The 20143-nt window shown below is 32.0% G+C and overlaps 3 protein-coding genes across 8 annotated transcripts in view; 2 read left to right on the forward strand and 1 right to left on the reverse strand.

Moving 5' to 3' along the window:
- Positions 1-13842, forward strand: part of LOC145324171 (uncharacterized) — a 45203-nt gene extending 31361 nt beyond the window's left edge. Inside the window, exons 18-20 of the mRNA XM_080166798.1 lie at positions 8178-8265; positions 8787-8893; positions 13741-13842. Coding sequence (XP_080022924.1) covers positions 8178-8265; positions 8787-8893; positions 13741-13842 — 297 coding nt within the window. The remainder of the gene's footprint in view (positions 1-8177; positions 8266-8786; positions 8894-13740) is intronic.
- The window catches only part of LOC145324830 (nucleoporin NUP35-like), a 327729-nt gene that overhangs the window by 96069 nt on the left and 211517 nt on the right, over positions 1-20143 (reverse strand). The window lies entirely within an intron of this gene.
- LOC145324821 (uncharacterized) overlaps positions 1-20143 on the forward strand; it is a 105772-nt gene that overhangs the window by 29805 nt on the left and 55824 nt on the right. The window contains exons 2-5 of one of the 6 annotated variants that reach the window (XM_080167492.1): positions 14183-14253; positions 14654-14750; positions 15290-17168; positions 17950-19169. The exons of 2 other annotated variants lie outside the window; for them this stretch is intronic. In XM_080167492.1, coding sequence (XP_080023618.1) covers positions 14655-14750; positions 15290-17107 — 1914 coding nt within the window. In that variant the 5' untranslated portion in view covers positions 14183-14253; position 14654 and the 3' untranslated portion in view covers positions 17108-17168; positions 17950-19169. Of the gene's footprint in view, positions 1-14182; positions 14254-14653; positions 14751-15287; positions 19170-20143 lie in introns of those variants that run through there. 3 more of the 6 variants (XM_080167494.1, XM_080167493.1, XM_080167495.1) reach the window with 3 other exon arrangements.

Genomic DNA, 20143 nt, shown 5'->3' on the forward strand with positions numbered 1-20143 from the left:
ATAGGAATCAGTAATCAAAAAATCAGACCAATCGGATGATTTTATCACATAAAAAATTGTTATTAAAAAAGTAAAAAATCAACATGTTTAAAATGGACTTACGGACATTCTGGTAACGTTTATAGAGTTGCTACGCTTTCTAAATCGTAACTAACTACTACAGGAATCACCATGCAAAGTTTGAAATCGATAGGACAATTCTAACATGCTTAAATAAACGAATAAAAGCTAACTATCTCGGACGGACGGACGGACGGACCGACCCTAATTATAGAAAAGCTTCGCTTTTAAAAAGATAAAGATATTTATAAATGCGACACATTAAAATATTAGGATTAAAGAATATGTCAAGAGTTTTTAAAACACAAGAAACATGTCTATCATCTGATTTTGTCAAATGTGATACTTAGGTCAAAAGAACAAAAAAATATACAATGCAAAAATTTGTAGTCTTATACTTTTTCAATAAATATATAAGTGTAGATGTTTAACCCAGACAACTACCTGATTTCAGTGGTGGGGACCTATTTCGTCTGCAATCAAATTGCTGTAGCGACTTGGCTGTGTTAAATTTCCGACTTTATTGGTTGATCTTCAAAGACCCAATCGAAAGTAGGCAAACGGTCACCACTCTGTGAACATATCTTTATTTAACCCCTGCCCACTCTATTCTTTTTAAAAGCGAAGCTTTTCTATAATTAGGGTCGGTCCGTCCGTCTGTACGTCCGTCCGTCCTCTATAATCATTACCAGAATGTCCGTATGTCCATTTAGCGACTTGGCTGTGTTAAATTTCCGACTTTATTGGTTGATCTTCAAAGACCCAATCGAAAGTCGGCAAACGGTCACCACTCTGTGAACATATCTTTATTTAACCCCTGCCCACTCTATTCTTTTTGAAAGCGAAGCTTTTCTATAATTAGGGTCGGTCCGTCCGTCTGTACGTCCGTCCGTCCGTCCTCTATAATCATTACCAGAATGTCCGTATGTCCATTTTAAACATGTTGATTTTCCTACTTTTTAGTAGCGAAGCTACTCTATAATTCGCTTTGTCCGTCAGTCAGTCAGTCCGTAACGCTATGGGGGAAATGGGATTTACTCAACTTCTATAAAAGATAGAATGCTGAAATTTTTTGACAACATTCCCATCATTAAGGAGCACAATTAAGTATAAAACATCGATGACAGTTGGACCGCTTTTTAGCAGGTTTTAGGCTATTTTTGTATTTTTCACATTTTTCTCCATATCTTCAGTGTTTATGGTCCGATTTTCAAAATTTTTTCAGTTATAGATATCAAAATTAAATTTCCTGTCGTTTAAAGAAAACAACTATGACGGTCAGACTGCCTTTAAGCAGGTTTTAGGCTATTTTTGTATTTTTCACATTTTTCTCCATATCTTTGGTGTTTATGGTCCGATTTCCAAAATTTGTTCAGTTATACATATCAAAATTTAATTTTCTGTCATTTAAAGAAAACAACTACAATGATCAGACTGGCTTTCAGCAGGTTTTTGGCTATTTTTAAAATTTTCCCTTATTTTTCCATATCTCTGATACATTTTGAGATATCAGTATTAAAATAATTTTTCCCATTGTTATGAGCATCTTTTATGTAATTTACTTTGACCATCATCGTTATACAAAATAAAACAAGGTTTCGTGTTTATTTTCTCCAATAAATCTATTCTTGATTTTAATAAATACACTACTTTTACATAATCCCATCCATGATTTTTTGTGCTTCGCTACTTATGGATGTTGTCATCCTTGTTTAACAACTAATTTTTATGTAATCTAAATATCCGTTTGATCTGATTTTTGGTATATTGATTCCTGGGACAACAAAGAACAATATTATAAGCGAAGCAACTCTATTATTAAGTCCTAAGAAATTAAGTATGTCCATAAACATTATCCTGTATTAAGCAGTTTTTCAACAAATTTACTTACAATTTTGCTTCGACTATTATACTTTTATATTCTGATTATTAAGTTCAGACACTATACAAGTGTTAATGTCCGTTTGTCCCATTGTTTCAGTGCTTCGCTTTTATGGATGTTTTCATCCTTTTTCTTTTATATCTTTGTATCTAATAAGGTTGGGAGGGAAGTTTGTATAGTTATAAAAAATGAAAATTCAGTATAAAATTTTGCCCTGGCCGTTTGGGCTTGTTTTTATAATGATCAACCTAATAATAAATAATAAAATACAAGTTTAAGGGAAGGTTATTTAGTCGTTTAATTAGGGTCGGTACGGTCGTTCGTACGTCCGTCCATCCGAGATAGATAGCTTTTATTCGTTAATTTAGGTATGTTAGAATTGTTCTATCGATTTCAAACTCTGCATGATGATTCCTGTAGTAGTTGGGTACGATTTAGTAAGCGTAACAACTCTATAATCATTACAAGAATGTCCGTACGTTTATTTTAAACATGTTGATTTTTCTACTTTTTTTAACAAAAATTTTTTATGTGATCTAATTATCCGTTTTATCTGTGATTCCTGGGACAACAAAGAACAATATTTTAAGCGAAGTAACTCTATAATCCAGTCCTAAAAATGTAAGTATGTCCATAAACATTGTCCTAAAATTTATTTACAATCTGCTTCGACTCTTATACTTTTTATATTCTGATTATTCAGTTCAGACACTATACAAGTGTTAATGTCCGTTTGTCCCACCGTTTCAGTGCTTCGCTTTTATGGATGTTGCCATCCTTGTTTGTGTAACCTTTAGACTAATGTCAATAGGTTTGAAAAACTGCATAACGTATAAAAAGCTATCTATCTATGTGTTTATAATAAAACTCACATGGGTGTTTATGGGTAGAAATATTATGAATGTTTTTTTCCAATGATTTCGTTCAACTGTGAATTCAACATAGATATGCAGGTATTAGGAGATAGGACAATGGCATTGTTAAAGATATACAACAAGGGTTGTAGATCATTTAAACGACGGATTTTTAAAATCATAAGTTGGGAAGTAGAATATAGCAAAAATCTAATAATTAAAATTCGACACTAGACCTATAAGAAGCTTACTGAAAGAAAAATAATACCCCAAAAAGTGCAGTTTTAGCCATCTTAATATTCATACTATAACAGATCTATAGTAAAGATGTATAATAATATACAGACAACTACTTCTCTCAACTTAAGCAACCTTTTTAAAAAGATGAAGTTTCATAGATTTTCCGTATTTTTATTACTGAATCATAATTCTAAGCGATGTGCACTTCTCTCCAATAAATATTGATTCCATGTATATTTGAACAATGAATGGTTCATTTCCCACGCAGTTTTGGTCTTCATTTTTTCTTGCTTGTTTTTCTACAAAAATCTTGGTCTTTCGTGTTCTGTCATTTGTATTTCAGATGCTTTGTTTCATCTAGAAATTCCATTGCTTTTAAACATAGAACCTTGTTGAACACTTATAACCTCCCCAAACCCCTCTTATGTTTGACATAAATTGAAAATAAGTGATGTAGTTTTTTTAATTACTTTAGGTTAGGTTAGTTTATATTGGCCACTGAGTAGCCCTGCACAGTTAAGACACCGCGATTATAAGTCCTACAGGCAAAAGAAAAATGAAACCTCTAATATTAAATTATTTTAAAAATAAGGGGGATGGGTAATGGTATAGGTGTTTATAAGGCAATTTGTGTGAAAGTACAGTTTTCTATGAAGCATCAGGGAATGTAGATACACAGGATCTGTTTTTCCAACATATTGATTTTACATATTTTGTCTTTTAGTTCCAACTGTGCTTGCATGGCCATGAGCTGTATCTTTTCATGGACCAATGATTCCGTTCAAAAGAATTTTAAAATGCTGATTTTTTGTTAAATATAATAAGATCATTTATTAGACAGATACCCAAACTTTATATCCAAAAGTTGATTCCTAGATTTTGTGCTGTCTTATGAAAACATATTTCATGTTTGATTTTTATATCTATTGAACTCCTCACGTGTTTTTACTTTTTTATGAATTTCAATAGTACAAAGATATATGATTTCTTATTCACGGTAGTGCAGGTAAGAGACCTTATATTTTCATTATCATTATCATCGCCATTTTTCTCTTCTTTTCAGAGCATAGGCCACGCACAATGGTTATTAATATTACTTAGTGCAGATTGAACGTAAGCAGGTTTTTTTTAGGGAAGGGTTGTTAGCCCCACCCAAACCCCCTGGACTGGGAGAAGTGTCAGCCCTTAATTAGTTCAAAACATTTTAAAAACTTATTTTTGAAAAAAGAAGAAATCTAAATGTTTCTTATCCAAGGATTAAGTGTTCGTAATAGTAATTACATTACTCAGAGTAAAACTCCAGTGATGTAATCATTATTAGGCCCGGACGTATAAGGTACCTATTTGTTGGCCCCTCAAAATAAGGAAACCCACAAACAAACCACCATTCTTATATTTTACTTTTCCTAAAGTTATGTAAGCACATTTTCTTATTTGTTGGATTAAAACTTTGGGTACTTTTATTGAAATCTGTTATTACACTGGTATCCTAAGTTTTATTTTGTTCATCTTCATTTGGGATTTATATCAATTTATCAGTCATTGTCGTGCCTTAAGATCACTGAAATAGTGGCATTGGACGGATTAAGACCCTTGACCTATTATATTTTGTAAAATTTTATTCAATCATTAGGTATATTTTATCAAACATAGACAAAGAAACATCTGACTATTTAAAGGATCCTTCCTATTTCTATATATTTCTACCTATAACTATTTCCCTTACTATATATTTCTTGCTCTCTTATCCATCAGAGCCTATCTATCCATCCTTATACTTAAGATGCATCGATGTATGAGTTTACAGTAGAGGTAAAGGAATTTACTTACTAGTTTGTAATCTTATACTGCAAAGGAAGTAAGAGTTGTATGTGTATATGTTGGATGTCCTATTGGAGATTATTTGGAGAATGAGGAGAGTAGTCAACAAAAATATGACCCCAAGAAAAATTACTCATTACAAACAAAAATCAAATTTAGGGCCTTAATGGCATTTTTCTAGGATATTTGAAAATTATCTAGGAAGGGTAAAAAGGTGACCCTAAAATACCAATACATAGCTTCCAGGGAAAAAAAGATAACTCCTGGAAACTACATATATATGTATACTACCTATAATATAGGATTTTTATTTATTTTATGAATATTTTTATAAAATTTACCTATATATTGCTTTCTGACCATCACTGGGTCAATATGAAAGATTTATTGTCGACAAACATTGCCAAAAACAAAAACATTCCACCAATTTTATACTTTTACACAAAGAAAACTTTCTGGTGGAATTTGTTGCTTTACTTTCTCAATTTGCAGTAAACAGCTATACATTCTTTTAGCAAAAAATGGAGTACAGACTTTTGTACCTTGATTTGAAACTTCTTAATTAAAACAGAAATTATTCTTCGACATTCAAGTACTTAAGTGAATAAAAGCCACTGAAAATCTCTAGTTTAAGCAATCTGTAATATACTAAGCCAGCTTTTACATTTTAGGAATACTTTTTGTTTACCTTCTTATATCAAATCGAAATCATTTACCTAAGTTTTTTCCTTTGTTTTATCCATAAAAAGAAAAGCACTGCATATAAAACTTTGTGTATATGTGTAAATATTTGTTTGCCAATTTTTCACAGACATCTTTCCCAACATGGAAGATTGCTTAAAAAGATGGGAATATTATGAATATGTTTAATGAAATGTTTATTGCTTAAATACGGAAAACTTTGCTTTACTTATTATTTACTTTTACTTTGCTTATTATGTACTTTTATTTTTTATGGAGTTCTAATAAATATTATATCTATAATACAAAGTAGATCGATGTCTGTCTGTGTCTGTCTGTCTGTCTGTCCGTCCGTCTGTCTGTCTGTCCGTCCGTCCCTTAAGATCTCGGTAACCACTAAACCGATCGGATTTTACTCTTCAAGGAGTATACCTACTTGTCCTGTGGTGGTTTTAGGCTATTTTCTTGGGGGGTGGAACACCCCCAACCCCCCAAAAAACAAAAAATTCCCCCCCCCCATTTTTTTTTTGGTAGAAGATTTCCTTGCTCCTTTTACGTATTTCGCCAAATTTTTTCTTATCACCTCTTGGGGCAAAGCCCCTAGATGCTAGGGGCGAAGCCGCTAGTTAAAAACAAAGGAGGTAATTAAGATTTGATAAATCTGAAATTAAAGACCTGATTTTTTTAAAATTGGAGTATTGCTATTAACTTCATTATATGTTGTACATGACTGACGCTAGCCTAACCACTTAAATGACCTACAAGTTTAACCAAAGGTCAGCCTATATTGACCACCAGGATTGTCGGTCAACCAAGGTTTAACAGGATGAATGAGCTGACCGTTTGTTTTGTGTTTAAATTCCAATTTAAAGACACTGTGTTTTGTAGATGACCTACATAATAAAGAATATTTTGTGTACTATGATAACATTTTCTTCACTTTTCACCAACAAAATGCATTTATTTTCACTTATTTACAAGATATTTTTTTAAGAAATATTTGTTTACAACTTATAATACTTTATCGCTAACTAGTTCCCTTGCCTTACCCCTTCTTATATTTAATTTTGTTTTAAAAAGATAAGTTTATTTGGTTATTGGCGGTTAATATGAGTTGATCTAAATCCATTCCCTGCCATCCTCCTGCAAAATAGCATAATACCTGCCTTTATCTACACGATTATGTGATAATTGTAGACTGATCTAAACAGCTGTTTACAAGATCTTACAGGATACCTATACAATGTACACATATACTTAAATATTAAATATATCCATCTACTTTTGTTTTTAGGCTTATTAAGCTACTTATTAAATATCCAGTAAATATTGATTGTTATAGGTATGCTTCTAGTTTTTAAAAGCGAAGCTTTTCTGTAATTAGGATTGGTCCATACGTATCCTTTATTTAAGCAGTTTTTAAACATATTTACTTGTAATTTTGTTTAGAATTTATATATTTATATTCTGACACTCTAGAAGTGTTTATGTTCGTTTGTCCGACCGTTTCAGAGAATTGTTTATCATCCTTGTTTCTTAATGAATTGCTGATTATAGATGCAATCTGTGATTTCTTAGCAATAAAGCAATTTTATGTTATGCAACCTCATTTTGTCATGATTGCGAAATTTTGTCTATTTTTGCCCCCTCGTGCAAGAAGATTGGGAATTTATTAACTGGGAAAAAAGTGCACCGCCACAGATTTTGCCCCAACTGTTGTGCAGATTTCTTTTTTATAATTTTAAAAGTGAAGCTACTATATGATTGTGATTGTTTTATTAGTCTGTAGAAAGTTTTGTGAAGTTGACATGGACAGAATATTTTTATACTCTTAACATTTCAGAAATTTACACCCAAGGTTTTTGGATAAACATTAAATGCCCCCCTTCCCTAAAGAAGAACGTTACAAGACATAACAAGGATTAATATAACTTTCCCCACTTTTATGGTTGATATCAATCTTGTTCTACACCTTTTTTTCTGTGGTATTTTGTACAATTTTATAACTCAGGATGAGTGGTAATATTATGTATATAAAACCTGCATTATCTTAAATCCTCAAGATCTTTGCAATAATCAGCTTCACTTTTATTTAATCACTGAACCTATTTTGTCATCTGATTATGCCGAAACGTTAAGATATGCTATTTCAAAAGGTTTTTTATTTGTCTATTAAAAAAAACTAATGAACTGAGTTCTCCATTCTAGGAAGTTATCACAAGGGCTCATGAATGGTTTCATTTTTATATTTAATTTTTACAACCAAATCTTGAGTTGAGTTTAGGCTATTTTCCAATCCCTCTCCTCTCGCTTCTATATGCCAGCTAAATGGGGGGGGCATCGACAAGTTTTCCAAAATTTTTTGCCAGTTTCCATTATTTAAAAATTACATCATGGCAGAAGGGTAACCCTGTTGTGGCGGAGCCACTCTTATTATTTATACAAAGTTTTAATGTGGCTATTAGCTAATAATAATGTCAGGTAGGCCTGTGAATTTTTTTTGAAACCTAAAGTTTTATAAACACAATTTTTTTATACATTGGCTTAAATCTTTGGTTGGTCTAAACTTTTTCACCATTAAATCCATTGTCTCTTCCAAAAAGATTACTGTATAATGCATTACATATTTTGTATTTTAGGAGCCTTCCGGTCACGCCTGTGATATATGCCAACAAGTTTTCAACAGAGAATATGATGTAACAAGACACAAAAATGCCGTTCATTTTGGTAGGTCTTTCTTAGATCTAAGGAAGCTTATCTAAAATCCCCAAAGTTTTATAATGACGTTTTTTTATACAATGGTTAACCAACTTTTGGACTTTTTTTGAGTTTTGGTTGGTTGGTTCATTAAGTCGTGAAGTGTCCAAACATGAAACACTAAATGTAATCTACAGAAGGGAAAATTTTGTGTATCATCATTGAGGGAGTACATCAATTTTTCGGCCCTTATCTTATCCCTTGAGATCCCTGGTTATGCTCGACTTTTTTTTAAAACTAGAGATTATTTTGATTTGGACCATTTTAACGAAGATAGGGAAGGGGGGGGGGGGGTTCTGACACAAATCCATTTTTTAAACAAAAGGAAATTACATCACAAAAGTAAACTTTTTTTTGTCAAATAACCTATCCTCTCACTTCTAAGACATATTCAATTCAATACTCCCTGTTTATGCAAAAGTGTCAGAACCCCCCCCCCCCCCCCTCCCCTTAGTCTGTAAATTGTTAATGGTACAAATATTTTGTTTAAGGTAAGAAAAGCTTCCAGTGTAGCGAGTGTAAGAGAGGATTCACAGATAGGAGGGATCTAGCTAGACACGAGCAAGCCATCCATCAGGATAGAAAGCAAATTAACAAGGTATGCAATTATTTGCGATCTTTTAAGGATAGAAAAGATAGATATAAAAAAAGTTACTAAACTTTATTAATCCTTTAATTTTTCATTTTGACGACAAAAAACTTTGAGCATTGTCCAAACTCTTCAACCACTAATTTTGATCTGCAAAAGGGGTTTATAATTAGGAATATAGATTTATCTTAAAATATTAATTTGGTAAAAACACTACAGAATTTTAATTATTTAGATTTTAAAGTCTAACTCTTATAAAACATTTTTTAAAATCTTATTTTCATTACATATACAGTGATGTAGTTATGTAGGGAGTGACTGGACAATGGCACATTGTTAAAGTAGTTTTGCTATAAAATATATCACGCATCAATGTACTATCGTCAGACTCTTTGTAATTCATAGATCTGAAGATAAGTTTTTCCAATAAGAATGTAAGAAATGTAGAATAAGGAAAAAAAATTCCAATTGAAAAAGTATTTTATGTATGGAAGATACAAATGTTCAATTTACATTATTGTATGTTCCTCTAAAATTGGAAATATTAATTTATCTATTAGCTATTTTTTAGCATATGTAATTTTAAAGAAAATTTTAGTTAAATAAAGTATTAAATCCACTCAAAAATTAAGACCAAGGAAGCAATTTATCAGTTTTGGCTTTTTCTATTTTAATTTATTTCATTCTATTTTTTTTCTTAAAATTGTAATAATAAATAGGTACATGTATTAAAATTTTAGTATTACAATGAATAGCCATGGGATGGTATTTTATCAATTTCGAGGAAAATTTGCTAGATTGTTGAAACAATATCATTAATGTCTTTGCAAAAATGTCTTGTATGATATACACAGTTCTATTTATAAAATGTTAAATCTATACATATAATCAGAGAGAAAGGGGACAATTGGCTGTTTATTACACTAGTTCCCAAAGTAGTATGATAACGTTTTCTTGTTCGTTGACTTAACAACTTTAGGGACTTTCATTGGAATTGGTGTTTAAACGTTTCAACCACTCATTGTAATCTACAGATGGTGTAACTTTGTGTAACATCATTGGGGATGTACTTGTGTTTATCGGCCATTATCTTATCCCTTTAGATCCCTGACATATAATACATTTATACTTTGTATTGGATTTTCAGTGCACCTTGAAATAACTTGGGATTATGTGCAGTTAGATGTAGTTAACTCATCATGGAAATAGTAACAGGAAAGATTTCAACCTGCAACCATGGCTCAACACATAGCGCATCCGCTCGTCGTCTGGGAGCTGATTGTTTTGAATCTTTGCTCGACATCGCGTTATAAATAAAGACGTTAAAAAATGGTTCCTTCTACTGCTATGTTAGGTGCGCGACATAAATAGTTAGAGTAGAGGGAATGTCTTAGCCAATAAACAGGCAAAACTTATTACCATGCAAAGTTAGGCTTCTCAGAAAAAGGTCATGGAATCAAAGGTTTGCTGTTTGTTGGATGTTACTGAATACATCCACTTGTATTGCATCCCATTCCAAGTGGAAGATGCTCTTGGGTTCTCTAGATGATCACTTAAAATCTAAGAAGAATTTTTTCCATTAACAGCCAAAAGTTTAAGTTTTGTCTGAAAACAAGTTGCTTTCTGCTCTTTATAGCGACTTGGCTGTGTTAATATTTACGACGCTATTGGCTGATATTCAAAGACCCAATTGGCACCAGGTGGGACAAAGTTGCAAGATTTAGTTATTTAACCTCTTCCCCCTGTTTTATTTTACTATAATAGTTAAGGTGTGAGTACTTTCCCTGTATCCCTGATTTGACTTATTTCTGGAGCACAGCTTCTTTTTAATTGTCAATTAAGTACACAAACACTTTCAAGTACTGCAGGAGCAGAGTACAAACTCCAAAAGAACAGAACATATAGAACAGACTATTAGAGGTTGAATTAGGATAGAGAAAAGGTAAAGATAATTGTTTGATAAAACTAAAGGACATATAATCAAGAATTTAAGGACCGGAGATAAAAGCTTTATATTGGAGTTGGCTATTTTTAAAGTACACCTGCCCCCCCCCCCCCAAAAAAAAAAATGAATAGTATATTTCGATTTTCTAAATGTTTTATTCATATGATTTAAAAGTACATTTTATTAAACTATGGAATGATATGTTTCTATGCGATTTTTTTTGTTGAACATGAAATCTGCCAATATTATATGTTTTGAAAATTTCCAGTATTTTCCATTTAAATTGAATTAAACCAATTCCCTTGTTTCTAAGTCTTCAGTATTTATTCTTAACTTAAAGGACAGAATGATTTATCTGCTACTAACAAATTCCCTTTTTGTGCTTAATATTTTTCTCATCCTCTTAATAACCTGTCATTAGTTATATACCTTTAAAAATGGCACTTAAGCAAATTTTTTTATATAATTGAACCTTTTTGTATTTGTTTTAAAAAGGTATTTTTCAAAATAAAGAATAAATTCCAAACTTTAAACTTTAAAAACAAAAAGGATTTCAAAAGAAACCACTTATATGGCACAAAATTTTATAAATGGATATTGTTGTACCTATACTATAACTTATTTTTAACATATTCCAACGTCATTTATGCATGGCTGTACTCTTTTTTTGCACTAGTTTATTATCTTATTAAACAAGACCAAAAACACTAGGAATCATTTTTCTAAAAATCAGATAGTTGGATAATTAAGTCATTGAAAAAAATTATTGTAAAAAATTTAAAAGCAGCATGTTTTAAATGGACATACAGATTTTCTGGTAATGGGTGGAGATTTGCTACGCTTTCAAAATTGTACCTAACTGTTACAGGAATTGTCATGCAAATTAAAGAGCTATCCATTACAGAGAGACAGGTACTACTCAAATTACAGAAAAGCATCACTTAAAAAAATTAAAGCTACTGTTTGCAGTTTCAATGTAAGATTTTAAACATGCTGACAAGGACGTTCATGGATGGGGGTAAAGGTTTTTTTTACCCCCCTCAAACCCCTATTTCACCCTGTCAAAATAAATACCTATAACGTCCCTGCATGTTAAATCTATAGAAAAGTGATTCTTGGTTAGAGGTTAACAGTAAAAAGATAATTTTGAGAAGCTTGGATCATTGCCTTAAGAGTGTCTTCCGGTCTCTAAGTTCTCTTCTTTTTAGGTTATTCATTGAAATTTTTACCAACAGAGACAACACTTACAAAAAAAAGACAGAAAATTTAGTAGTACATACCTTAATTACACTGGTACCCCAATTTTTTTTAGCCTGTTTATCTTATTGGTGGCATCAAAAACTTTGGGTTTTAAATTTTGATTGGTTGGTTCAAAACTTGTAGTGTTAAAACAATCATCATAATTTACAGAAGGGATGATTTTATTTATTAACAGCGGAGAGGAGGTAGGTTATTTCAGCTTGCTAACACGAAACTTGTTCATTGGTCAGTTTGGTCATCCAGTAGAAGGAGAGGGAATGGGGTATAGAGAGTGGAAGGGTGGAATCGATATTTTAGCCTGCTGCAAGTTTTACTTAGAACATGAAAATCTGGTTTACATAGAATTATTAAATGGACAATTTTTTAGGACATTAGTGTACACTGTACACTTTTATTGCGTATCGGGATTAGAGATCTTAAGCTACACACATTTCATATTATTGAATCTTGGTCTATGATTTTAAATGTAATAAGGAGTTTGAAATGTTTTTATCCCCGAGTATCTCTATTCTTAGGTAAATTGAATTTTTCAAAATTTGATTCTCTTGATAATTCAAAGTCAATTTAGTTGAATATAAATATGTTCTTGTAATTCATCTCATTGAATATCTAAATATTTTTTTAGACGAAAGCTTATTATATTTGATTTTAAGTCATCATATATTTTTTCCATCCTGAATTAAAAGTAACATGATGTGTGTCTGTGTTTGTAACAAAAGATTTTACAAATAGCTGGACACAAATGGCTGTTTAGCAATTACAATTAAAAGTTTAAGTGTCTCTTTAAAAGGAAGGTTTTTTATAGGGTCTTGTGTTTAATCATTTATTTTGCAATTTTCAGGTTCTCATTTTTTTCCCATAATTATTTGTTGAAAGGTATGAACTAGGGAATTTTTTTTTTGTAAAAGTACAATCTGTATGATACAATTCAACCTACTTTTGAATATTTTATTATTAAATTTTTTCTCATAACTTACGTGGTAACAAAGAGAAACCTTTACAGACAGAGAAAAAAGACTTCGCCACTAGATGCATCTAGGTGTCTTTTTAAATATCCTGTGTTTGGTCAACACACCACTTTTCTACTTGTTTTAAGTCTTGTTAAAAAAGGGACACAACCCCCCACCCCCCCCTCCCTCCCCCCTTTAGTTTTTAGCCGGCTGTAAGCCTTAAAGAAATTAACCTTTTACAATAATAAAAAGTAGCTGAAAGGTTAATCATGACCCTCTTTTTAAAAATATTTTTAGTGCATCAATTTAGATTTTTAGAGGCTGTAAAGAAGAATCTGATGTCTTTTGGTATACACAGAAATAGAGACAGACTAACATCATGTTACTTTTATATAAGTTCTATTTGTCCCTCATTCCACTTGTATTAACAGTTTAGACTCGGGGATCTAAAGGGATAAGACAATGGCTGATAAATTGATGTACATCCCCAATGAAGTTACACAAAATTACCCCTTTTGTAGATTACAATAAGTGATTCAAACGTCTGGACACTCGACGTATCAACTAATTAAAATTCAAGAAGTCCCCAAACTTGCGAAGCCAACAAATAAGAAAACGTTTATTAAACTTTAGGTACTAGTGTAATAAACACCCCATTGTCCCCTCTCTCTCTGGTTTAGACTAATAAATATTTTGTTTAGGTGTTTTCCTGTAAGCACTGTAAGACAACCTACAAGAGGAAAAAGGATCTGGTTCAACATTTGATCAGCAACCCACACCAAGACGTAGCACTGTCCTCATAAAAGCCATGTTATTTATCTATAATACAAAGTAGTACAATGATTGTCCATCTGTCTGTTTGAAGCTTAAGATCTCGTTAACTTCTCAGGGTTTTTGTCAAGTGTAGTGTTTTAAGTTTTGCTAAAGTGATAAAGTATAGCCTCGTGTGATTATCACAACCTGCAGGGTTTACAAAACAGATTATAAAGGTACAGGGTATACATTTCAAGAAAAATATAAAATTGTATATCATAATTTGTCGGGTACAAATAATCTTGCCATATCCTTTTATGAAAACATTTACATATCAACTGCATGTATTTTAATGTTTGTATACAAATATTGTGCAAACTATGTAATTTCAGAATTTTACAATGAAATAGGTCTTTCCCAACTGGTCTTGTTGTTAAAGAATTTATTTGTGACTTTGCCAGGTGAATCTTAAACTTTGGTTAGCTTACAAAGGTCAATTATCATGTAGAGTTGCTACCTTTAATCTAGGTATAAATCTATCTATAGAGGCTATAATAGACAGCTCTTAAAGTTATTTTTATTTAGTTATGTTAGAATTGTCCCATTGTCTTCAAACATGGCAAGATTAGTAATGGTTAGGTACATTAGAACGCACAGCATAGCAACAAAGTGATAAGAAGTGTGTCATCTACAAAAATATTGCTTAGTTTATCCCATTTGCCTACCATAAATTAATATTTAATATCTCATTTTCTTCATTGGCTTCGGAAGTTTTATATCTGTAAAAGATTTTTAGTTTTAAGTTTTTTTCTTGACTTAATGTAATAGAAAATAATTTTTATTGAATTTTATTTACTCTAGGATGAAACGAGGACCTGAAGGAGCCAAGAATTCACCAAACCAACCAAAAAAATTGATCAAACTTGATCCTTTGTTTGATTATGGAGATGGAAATCTTAGGAATGTTCATACAATTTTTCAGTAATTTCTTATGCAAAAAACTAGTTGCTTCGCCTCTAGCCTTAAGTGTATCAGCCAGATTTAATTGGAAGGGGTTTGGGTTCCTCCTATATGTAAGGTTGTCTGTCTTTCTGAATCCTAAGATCTTGCTAACTGCTGAACTGATTAGGTATATATTGTGCTTTTTAGAGATTGTACATTAACATCACCCTCCCAAAAAAAGTTTTGTTTTCCCAATCTTATTTCTTATTACAAAAATAATTGAACAGAAAATTTAAGATTAGAAATTTTCAGGGCTGGTTAAGATCTGGCTAAATCCTTGCTAAGGCTTTTCTGAAAAGATGAACTTTAACAGTATCGCATTTATTTAGACATTTTTAAACACAGATAGATGAACTTATGATAAACTTTTGTTCATGAAATTACCAGCTAAAAAGTTTTTTAGTTTTTAAGTTCATTTGTTTGACTTTACTTTACTAAATGTTTATATATTTTGTGCTTTGCTACATATGGATTTTTGTATAATCAAATATCTTCAGTAAACTACCAAAAGATGAATACCAAATGGTGCTTGATTATTTAACCCCGAAAGACAAGAAAAATCTGAAACTTGCCTCTAAAGCTTGTGAAAGAAGAGTTATGGCAAATAATCCTGCAATGAGAAAATGGAAAATAATTGTTGAACGTGGTGGTAAATGTTTCAAAGAAATAATTTTACCACTAGCCAAAGCAAAGTTAAGGCATGTTGAAGATGGAATCTTTCCAGACATTGAGCTATCTGTTGAATTTAAAGATGAAAAAGAAATGCTCAATGAAGATGTTGAAAAGATGGTAATGTTGTCTGAAATTATGTTGAAAAGCTGGAAAAATAATATTTTAGAATTAACAACATTTATTTATGGTGTAGAGTTTTTTCTGCTTGATCCAGAACTGAGATTGCCCAAGCTGAAAAATCTATCTCTTTACCGTCGTGGTAATGACTATTCTTCTATCTCAATAGATACTTATTTCAATAGAATATCAATTGCCTCAGCTTTGATTCAAAACAATGCATATGCTTTGGAAACCCTAAAAACGAATATTGATGTTGACATAACAAAACCATTGGAATTGAAGAGACTTGTTGCCATATGTTTAAATCCAGATTCTTTATCTTCTCTTCTCCACAATACAAGCAAAACTCTGGAATCATTACAATTGGGTTTTTTAGTAGAAAGTCAAACTTTAAAATGTTGTCCTGAGCTAAAGTTGAGAGAGTTGAGTTTTTGTTGTGGTAATGGGTATCCCCAACCATGTGGACATGATATAATCTCAGTACTGAAAGCATGTCAACAAACTTTGAAATTATTGGAATTTGTTTGTATAGATATTGAACTTAAAGATGAAATAAAAAATGTTCAGATAGTGTGTTTGGAAGAGCTTGTTTATTATAAGTCTAATGTAGCAGATCTCCCTGTTATGTTAAAAGCAAATAGTTCAACATTAAAAAAGTTACAACTCATTGATGTCATTCTAACAGAGGAAACTATGATGTTTGATGATAATGTTCAACTTTCATTGGAAACATTTGTTGTTAAATCTATTCCGCAGAACCTGGCTACATTTTTAATTAATGCATCAATGAAAACATTGTCAGTATTACATTTGGAGAAAGTAAAAGATGACTTACAGGATCTTATTTTGGATAAGCTTCAGTTGAAGGAGTTATACCTTATACAGGTGCATGCTAACACTGTTGCTAAGCTAATATCTGCATCAGAGAACTTAGAAGTATTGTATCTGTCAAATATTTCATGCACAAATGAAATTGATAACAAACTTGTCAAGCTGAAACATTTAGATTGTAACAAAACTTGTCTACATCTGACAGAAAACTTGACCAAGCTTGCCAATTTATCACTCACAGAATTGCAAGTTATTTCTCCACGCACCTGTAATTGTGCTTTATATCCCAAATATGATTTGGATAATTTGATAGAATTTTACTGTGATAGAGGCAGCCCTGAATATGTTTCAAAGATTTTCAACAGTTCTCATAAAACTCTGAAAGATGTCAGCATCTTTAGAATAGATGATGGTAATTTTAATCTTGAGAAACCTCTAAATCTGCTATTGTTAGAAGTTGTTGATATTGAGACAGCCATTGTGAAGATGGTGCTTATGCAACAATTGTCTCCTCTGAATAAGTTTATCTGGAAAAATGTTAAAGAACGAGGCCAGACAAACGATTCTACATTTCTACGTGTTTTACTAGAATTTAGAGCCAACAATCCTCATTGCCTTGTTGAGATCAAAGATGAAGAAAGTGACACTGAAAATGATGAAGATGGCAATAGTGAAAATGATGAAGATTAGTCTAACAATATAAATAATGATAGGGTAAGAGGGAGGCTATTTTTAGTAGGGTGCTAATCTGGTAATTTTGACACAGACTTTGGAAAATGTCATTTTGTCCATGATCCTTTGTAAATTTGTTTGTTACTGTATTGGCTACAAATGAATAAAAAGATCTAAAAACCGTTTTGAAAAATATTGAGTCTGAAATGATTTTCAAATAACCTACCAAAATGAACATTTTTGACTAAATTAGCTGTTTTTAGGTACTTAATGAGATCTTTTTTGAACTAGGAGCAATATTTTTCAAAACGGTTTTCAGATTCGTAATCAGCATTTCAATGCGGTCATTTTGATATGCAACATGCCATGTTTGAAGGAATTTAATTTTTTGGTTTTATAAGGGGGTGGGCACTTTTTATACCCCCCGCGCGCCGGCAGCCATAAGAGACAAGTCACTTTTGAAACTTGAATGGGCCTTATCATACATATATATGACTTCCGCAACTTATGATAACAGTAAAATCTAAAAAAAGGGGGAAATGGACCCACCCTATTGTACAGTTTTCATCCTTTTGGAATAAAGAGATTTGAAATCAATCTGGTTGTTTATATCTAATCGAACAGCAAATAGCGGTTCAAAATCTTAGCCGCGATTTGACTCTCGCTTTATATCTCGAGATTGGTCCTGCGGCGTAACAGTCGGGTAATTACTGGAAATTGCTTTGAGTCCAACTTCTATATTTCCTTGGATAACATCTAATTAGGACCTAATAGATTTTTCCATAAGCTTTCTAATTATCTTTGTTGCGTTTGAAAATATTAATATTTATCCTATTTTTTTTCCAAAAAAATTTAAAAAGTTACCAGATTAGCAACCACCCGTCCCCCTACCCTATTTTTCTTAAATTTTAAGATTCGATAAGCATTTTATTTACAATCATAGTATAGCCAATGAAGACAATTTTACAAGTATACAACTGTTACCAAAAGGTTTTTGCCTCTGGTTTTTGACATGTAAAATAACAATTTATTAAAAGAGATAGTTGCATGTAGTGCAATTAAGAAGTTTGATTTCAACAATACACAGCAATCAATAAGGCACCATTTAAATAGTCATCATGCTGTTTTTGTGAAAACAGGACAGCCATTTATGTTGCATATATCCAGGGGTACCCAGTCTAACAATTGTACAAACAAATCATGAAACCTTTTAAAGTATCCTGTGGTATATTTTGTATTTTCTTTTAACCCTTTACAGTCGGGCCCCTTGCCGCACCTTAATTGATCGGGGGGGGGGGGCGTTCAACGCCCCCCCTAATTATCTCAGTTCCTATTAGAGCTAGAGGGCTAAATTTTTTTGTGCAAGTCCCCTGTTTGATAATGAATTTCCTACCTTTTATAAGTCTAAGTCAATTTTCGCTTCCTTCACCCTTTTATTTAACAACATTTGTTTTTAGGTCTTTTTTTACTTAAAAATTTCAAACGGCTGTAATTTTCTTATTTTTGAAGCTAGAAGAAAAATTTTTTCCCAGAAAATGTTTATCTTTATGTAAATTTTACATTAGAAATATCAAAATATAAATTTCAGCGGCCGCAGCTGTACTTGGCAGCTGCCAGCCGCCGCAGTCGGCGGTCGGCGGGAAAACGTCGGCGGATCTTCATGAAATTTTAATACGTTATGTAGACATGTAAGAAAAGCTTAAGTTTAAAATTTGAAGTCTCTAAGTCAAAAATTGCGGCCACAGGAGCCATTTAAAGATTTCTGGAGACCTGGAGGATCAGGACCTGCAGGATCATACCTGGAACCTGAAAGTGACTTGAACACCTGTATTTTATATAAGCATGTACTACTAGAGGATTTTTTAGTATTTTGGTATGGTAAAATGCTTTGTTTTAGTCAAAAAAATATTTTTGCTCTTTACCTGGATGACCCTGCCAGGTTTGCTGGCATCCTGTGCCCGCCAGGATGGAGATATTCAAAAAATTCCAACTCTCAGTTATGTGTCATACCCATACTTAAAAAGTCAAGCAGTTTGGGCTCTTTATCTTTCACACACAGAAAATGAGATAGAAAAAACCGGAGGGGGGGGCGTTCAACGCCCCCCCCCCCCCCCCCGACCGTTAAGGGTTAATTGAAGATGGGTGTGTAAGAAGGGGAGGAAAAGAGGAAGTGGATTGTGGGGAAGTTTTCCTTTGGGATTTTTTGTCAGAATATTATTCCCTTATCCCTGCATATATCCAAAAAGTATGATTCTAATTCTTGCTATTTTTAAAACTACCTGATAGAAAATTGAAATTCTTTCAAATATATATGTTCTATAGATGTAATTTAAACTATTAAACAGAAATAACTATGCAGTTCACAAAATTCAAGTTTAAATGCACTTCATGCAACTACCCCTTTAGTTTTAATAAGATGAAAGTTTTTTTGTGGTTGGTTTTATATACCTAAATAAAGGAAAATTATTATTCATAAAATTATAATTCAATAACATATGTATTTTTTTCTATTTTGATATTTTTTATAACTTTGTTTATTTTTTTCAGATGAATACATAAAAATTTGTTAGTAAAAATGGTACAACAGTTCAATTCCGATTCTATTGATGTGCATATAGAACAAATTGTAAGGGGAGTAGGGCGTTCAAGGCTCTCCCCCTTCCCATCCCCCCTCACCAACCCGACTGTTAAGGGTTAAATTTGTTCAACCTGTACCTTTTTTATTTCATGTGTATAAAAACTTTCGTGTAATTTTTTAAAACTCAATTTGTCCATTTTACCCTTCATGAAAAAATTGTGCATTGCTACTTAAGGGTTTTGACATCATTTATATTTTCTTATTCTTGTTTCTTGATCCCTGAGAAAAACATAATACTAAAGTGTAAGCTTCATCTCTTATAACTTTTCCAATCTCACAAAAGAGAACTGGACCACAAATAGTCAGGGAATCATGGGAATAGTAAATCTAAACAGTCAAAGGTAGGTTTTAAGCCATTTTTCTGGGATGAGAAATCAGGAAAGTAAATTTATATTGCTTAAACCCTTTCGGCAATT

Source organism: Acartia tonsa, chromosome 7 (assembly GCF_053477335.1).
Source record: "Acartia tonsa isolate MP-2025a chromosome 7, ASM5347733v1, whole genome shotgun sequence".
Taxonomy (NCBI): Eukaryota; Metazoa; Arthropoda; class Copepoda; order Calanoida; family Acartiidae; genus Acartia; species Acartia tonsa.